This window comes from Berghia stephanieae, chromosome 11 (assembly GCF_034508935.2).
Source record: "Berghia stephanieae isolate SIO BIC M18660-M18661 chromosome 11, UCSD_Bste_1.3, whole genome shotgun sequence".
Lineage (NCBI taxonomy): Eukaryota > Metazoa > Mollusca > Gastropoda > Nudibranchia > Aeolidiidae > Berghia > Berghia stephanieae.
The window spans coordinates 8,839,917-8,844,916 of NC_088370.1; the positions used below are offsets into that span (position 1 = coordinate 8,839,917).

Genomic DNA, 5,000 nt, shown 5'->3' on the forward strand with positions numbered 1-5,000 from the left:
CTACGAAAAATAAACGTTTTTATTCTCTATTGAAGTTCCAAGTTTGAGAGGTTCCCCCCCCCCCCCCCCCCCCAAAAAAAAAATGAGGGTCATCCAAATCAATCGATATTTGAAGGACGAGTTTTCTGGTCAAATTTTTCCAGAGTATGGCAGTCTAGTTTAAACTTGTGAATTCAATACAATCGGAGATAATCAACAGGCGTCAAGCCTTTTCAGCCCAACCTAGTATAGACACTTTGATTACCACGCCCCTCGGACAGTCGTCATATTGTAAACAATGGCCCTGATTGGTAAGTAAACATAGAGTACTAAACAGGTTTTTACTGTCGATGATTAAAATTTGTGTCAAGTAAAATACCCACCGTTCTACTGCCGTTTACACAACTGAACCAAATTGCGTGTGAACTTAAACGTTTGTAATCATTATATCGATAAAATCACGTGATAACTAGTCACCCATTTGGCGGTATAAAAACAATAACAATGATCAGAGAGCGGACGATTTCATTCACGTTATTGTTTATAAACAACCAACCATGCTTGTCCGAGCACTTGTGAGGATGTGTCACAAATTCCATGTCTTGTGATGTTGTCTGCATGTTTTCGAACTGTTTGCCTCTCTATCCATCCCCACTTCTTGTACTACTGAGGCTGTGTGGTCAAGTGGTATGATATTTGCTTTCTGATCGGAAGGTTCTGGGTTCGAGCCACGCTCGGCGCATAGTTGAGTCCTTGGAAAAGACTCTTTACTCACATTCTGTAAAATGAGTAACTGGCCGTTAACAGCGTTGTCTCTGTCGGAAAAGAAATAAGGCACGATTGCCTAACAGGCGTCATTTCTCGTCCTATAATATCTTAAATGTTGCTGTTGGCGAGAGACCCCTTTTAAATCACTTTGAGCTTGTTTAGTGGATATTGCGCTGTATAGATAGTTCGAAGATGACGTCACTCAGGTCTTTGTTATTGTTTTTTGCCATCCGCGTTTGTGAGTAATGCTCACTGAACTGTATTATCCTGACTATAAACGTCCATGGATACACGCAATTTTGTGTGTGGTCCGTTATACTTCCGGATGGCAATGTTATGAGCTTCTTACCCAAGCGCATACTATCTATAAAAGCTCAATCATCTTTTACTACTTACCCAAAACACATAGACGAGTAGAAAACACCAGATATCAGTCCGTAGGTGTTCAGGTTGTTGGGAAAACCAATCTCTCTGTGGAATATATAGACATGCTGAATAGACGGCAATGTGGTCTAGTGGTATGACACTCGCTTTCGGATCGGAAGGTCCTGGGTTCGAGCCTCGCGCTCGGCGCATAGTTGAGTCCTTGGAAAAGACTCTTTACTCGTATTCTCTCACCGTACTCAGGTGTAAAATGAGTACCTGGCTGTTAACAGCGTTGTCTTTGTCCGAAAAATCGTAATATCGCCTAAGAGGCATTATGTAACGTCCTATATGTTAAATGTTGCTGTTGACCAGGGTCCCCTTGTAAAGCGCTTTGAGCACATTTAGTGGATATTGCGCTATATAAAACTCAATTTTTTTTTATTTTGTTTTAGTTTTTTTAGAATAGACACCTAGATGACCACGCCTCTCGGTCAGACGTCATAACGTAAACAATGGTAGCGATTGGTAAACATAACTACACAGGTTTTACTGTTGATGCTATATGTCTAAGTAAAATTCCCACTGTTCTAGCGCTTGATCGACAGATAGAATGAAGTTGACGTCACTCGGGTCATTGTTATTGTTTTTGATCCAAGTGTATGCGCTTGGCTGAGAAACTCACAATATTGCCATCCGGAAGTATAATGGACCAACACACAAATTTATGTGTAACCTTAGACGTTTAAAGTCTGGTTAATACAGTTTAATGAGAATTACTCATAAACGCGGATGGCAAAAAAAAAAAATAACAAAGACCCGGTTGACGTCAACTTTATTCTATCTATAGCTTATCCAACACACCACCACAATCTACACATCTAAATCCTTACACAGCTCCCGTCATCATACATTTCAGTGATGGAATGTTACAAGCCCCAAAACTGTAGCTTATTACTATCCAACTCACCACCTCAATCTACACATCTAAATACTTAAACAGCTCCCGTCATTATACATTTCAGTGATGGAATGTTATAAGCTCCAAAACTGTAGCCTATTACTACCAACACACTACCACAGTCGACACATCTAAATACTTACACAGCTCCCATCATCATACATTTCAGTGATGGAATGTTACAAGCCCCAAAACTGTAGCTTATCCAACACACCACCACAATCTACACATCTAAATACTTACACAGCTCCCGTCATCATGCATTTCAGTGATGGAATGTTACACGCCCCAAAACTGTAGCTTATCCAACACACCACCACAAAATACACTTCTAAATACTTACACAGCTCCCGTCATCATACATTTCAGTGATGGGATGGTACAAGCCCCAAAACTGTAGCTTATCCAACACACCACCTCAATCTACACATCTAAATGCTTACACAGCTCTTGCATCATACATTTCAGTGATGGAATGTTACACGCCCCAAAACTGTATTTTATCCAACACACCACCACAATCTACACATCTAAATACTTACACAGCTCCCGTCATCATACATTTCAGTGATGGAATGTTACACGCCCCAAAACTGTAGCTTATCCAACACACCACCGCAATCTACACATCAAAATACTTACACAGCTCCCGTCATCATACATTTCAGTGATGGAATGTTACAAGCCCCAAAACTGTAGCTTATCCAACACAACACCACAATCTACACATCTAAATACTTACACAGCTCTTGCATCATACATTTCAGTGATGGAATGTTACACGCCCCAAAACTGTATTTTATCCAACACACCACCACAATCTACACATCTAAATACTTACACAGCTCCCGTCATCATACATTTCAGTGATGGAATGTTACACGCCCCAAACCTGTAGCTTATCCAACACACCACATCTAAATACTTACACAGCTCCCGTCATCATACATTTCAGTGATGGAATGTTACAAGCCCCAAAACTGTAGCCTATCCAACACACCACCTCAACCTACACATCTAAATACTTAAACAGCTCCCGTCATCATACATTTCAGTGATGAAATGTTACAAGCCCCAAAACTGTAGCTTATCCAACACACCACCACAATCTACACATCTAAATACTTACACAGCTCTTGCATCATACACTTCAGTGGTGGAATGTTACACGCCCCAAAACTGTAGCTTATCCAACACACCACCACAATCTACACATCTAAATACTTACACAGCTCCCGTCATCATACATTTCAGTGGTGGAATGTTACACGCCCCAAAACTGTAGCTTATCCAACACACCACCACAATCTACACATCTAAATACTTACACAGCTCCCGTCATCATACATTTCAGTGATGGAATGTTACAAGCCCCAAAACTGTAGCCTAACAGAATCAAACAAATCGCCACGACCCAAATCTTTCTGAAAGAAAAAAACACACAATAAATAAAATTCATTGTAAGAACAAAGTATTGAACAAAATGGGAGCGATCTATATTCATGTTTTCGTCCAACCGAGTCATCAATCACGTGATTTGTTCCCGTCCAACGATTGGATATTTCTGAACAAATCTAAACACGCTGCTTTGTTTATGAAAGTTGTACACATACACATGTGTCAAGCTGAACACAATGACCTATCGTAATGTTAGATAGTTCAAAATCTGTGAACACTTTTCACTACATAGGTCACTTTGAGCAGATTTTGCAATGTGACCAATGACCTCGGGCACATGGAAAGTTAATATAGATCATGCCCATTGAATACAAAAACAGTCTGGAAACTAAACAAAAAAAAGACACCAATGACGTTTAGTCAAAAAAAAAAAAAAGAGATTTTCACGAGAGAGCAGCAAAAGCCATGGGGATGATCTATAGATAGTATGCGCTTGGCTAATAAACTCACATCATTGCCATCCGGAAGTATAACGGACCAACACACAAAACTATGTGTAACCATGCGCGTTTATAGTCTGGTTAATACAGGGAAGTGAGAATTACTCATAAACGTGGATGGCAAAAATCAATAATAAAAACCTGAGTGACGTCAACTTCGTTCCATCTATATTTATTTCCATCTGCTCGAGGTCATGGGTCACATTGTAAAATGTACTCAAAATGACCCACATAGTGAAAAGTTTTCACAGTTTGAAAAATATCCGACTTCACAATTGGATTCAATAGTCTGATGTCACGTCGCCCAGCATCGGCTGCCATCGTGGTTCTAAAGAAAGAAAATCAGTACTTTTTATTTTTCATGCTGGCTAGAACTTTTCATATGTCTTGTGATCAGAATGTGTAAAAGTCAAAACATGATGAGATTTATAATGTTTTTTTTTTCCCCTCTGGATACGCCTTTATTCTCGTCGGAGAAATATTTCATAAGGGCGTACACCATTGTTCGATAGTTGAGAGCCAGTTACAAAGTTACCATGCGACATTACGAGGGAAGTGACGTTACGACTGTTAAAGCGTATTGGTCATTTTGTTCAGCATGAAAACACACCCAAAAAAATCTACTCCAGTCTCAGATTGAAGAAATAAAATTGGCAGCCGTCTACCTTCGTTTTTATGTATCTATGGTATTTCTGTTTTACTGGGAGTTATCTAGTTTCATGTTTTCGTCCAATCTAGTCATCGATCATATGATTTGTTGCTGTACAACGATTGGACATTCCTCAATGTATCTAAACACGCTGCTTTGTTTATGGAAGTTGTAAAAATACCCATGAGTCATGCTGAGCAATATGACCAATTAATTGTGACGTTGGATATTTCTCAAACTGTGAACACTTTTCACTATGTGGGTCATTTTGAGCACATATTATTCCAATGTAACCAATGACCTCGAGCACACGGAAATGTAGTATAGACCATCCTATTGGATTTTGTTGTTGTTGTTGTTGTTGTTGTTGTTGTTGTTGTTG

The 5,000-nt window shown here is 39.5% G+C and overlaps 1 protein-coding gene across 1 annotated transcript in view; it reads right to left on the reverse strand.

The window, feature by feature from the left end:
- LOC144956765 (MFS-type transporter SLC18B1-like) overlaps positions 1-5,000 on the reverse strand; it is a gene marked incomplete at its 5' end in the record, with an annotated part of 24,173 nt that overhangs the window by 3,291 nt on the left and 15,882 nt on the right. Inside the window, 2 exon segments of the mRNA XM_078887468.1 lie at positions 1,144-1,218; positions 3,400-3,495. Of these exon segments, the coding sequence (XP_078743594.1) occupies positions 1,144-1,218; positions 3,400-3,495 (171 nt within the window).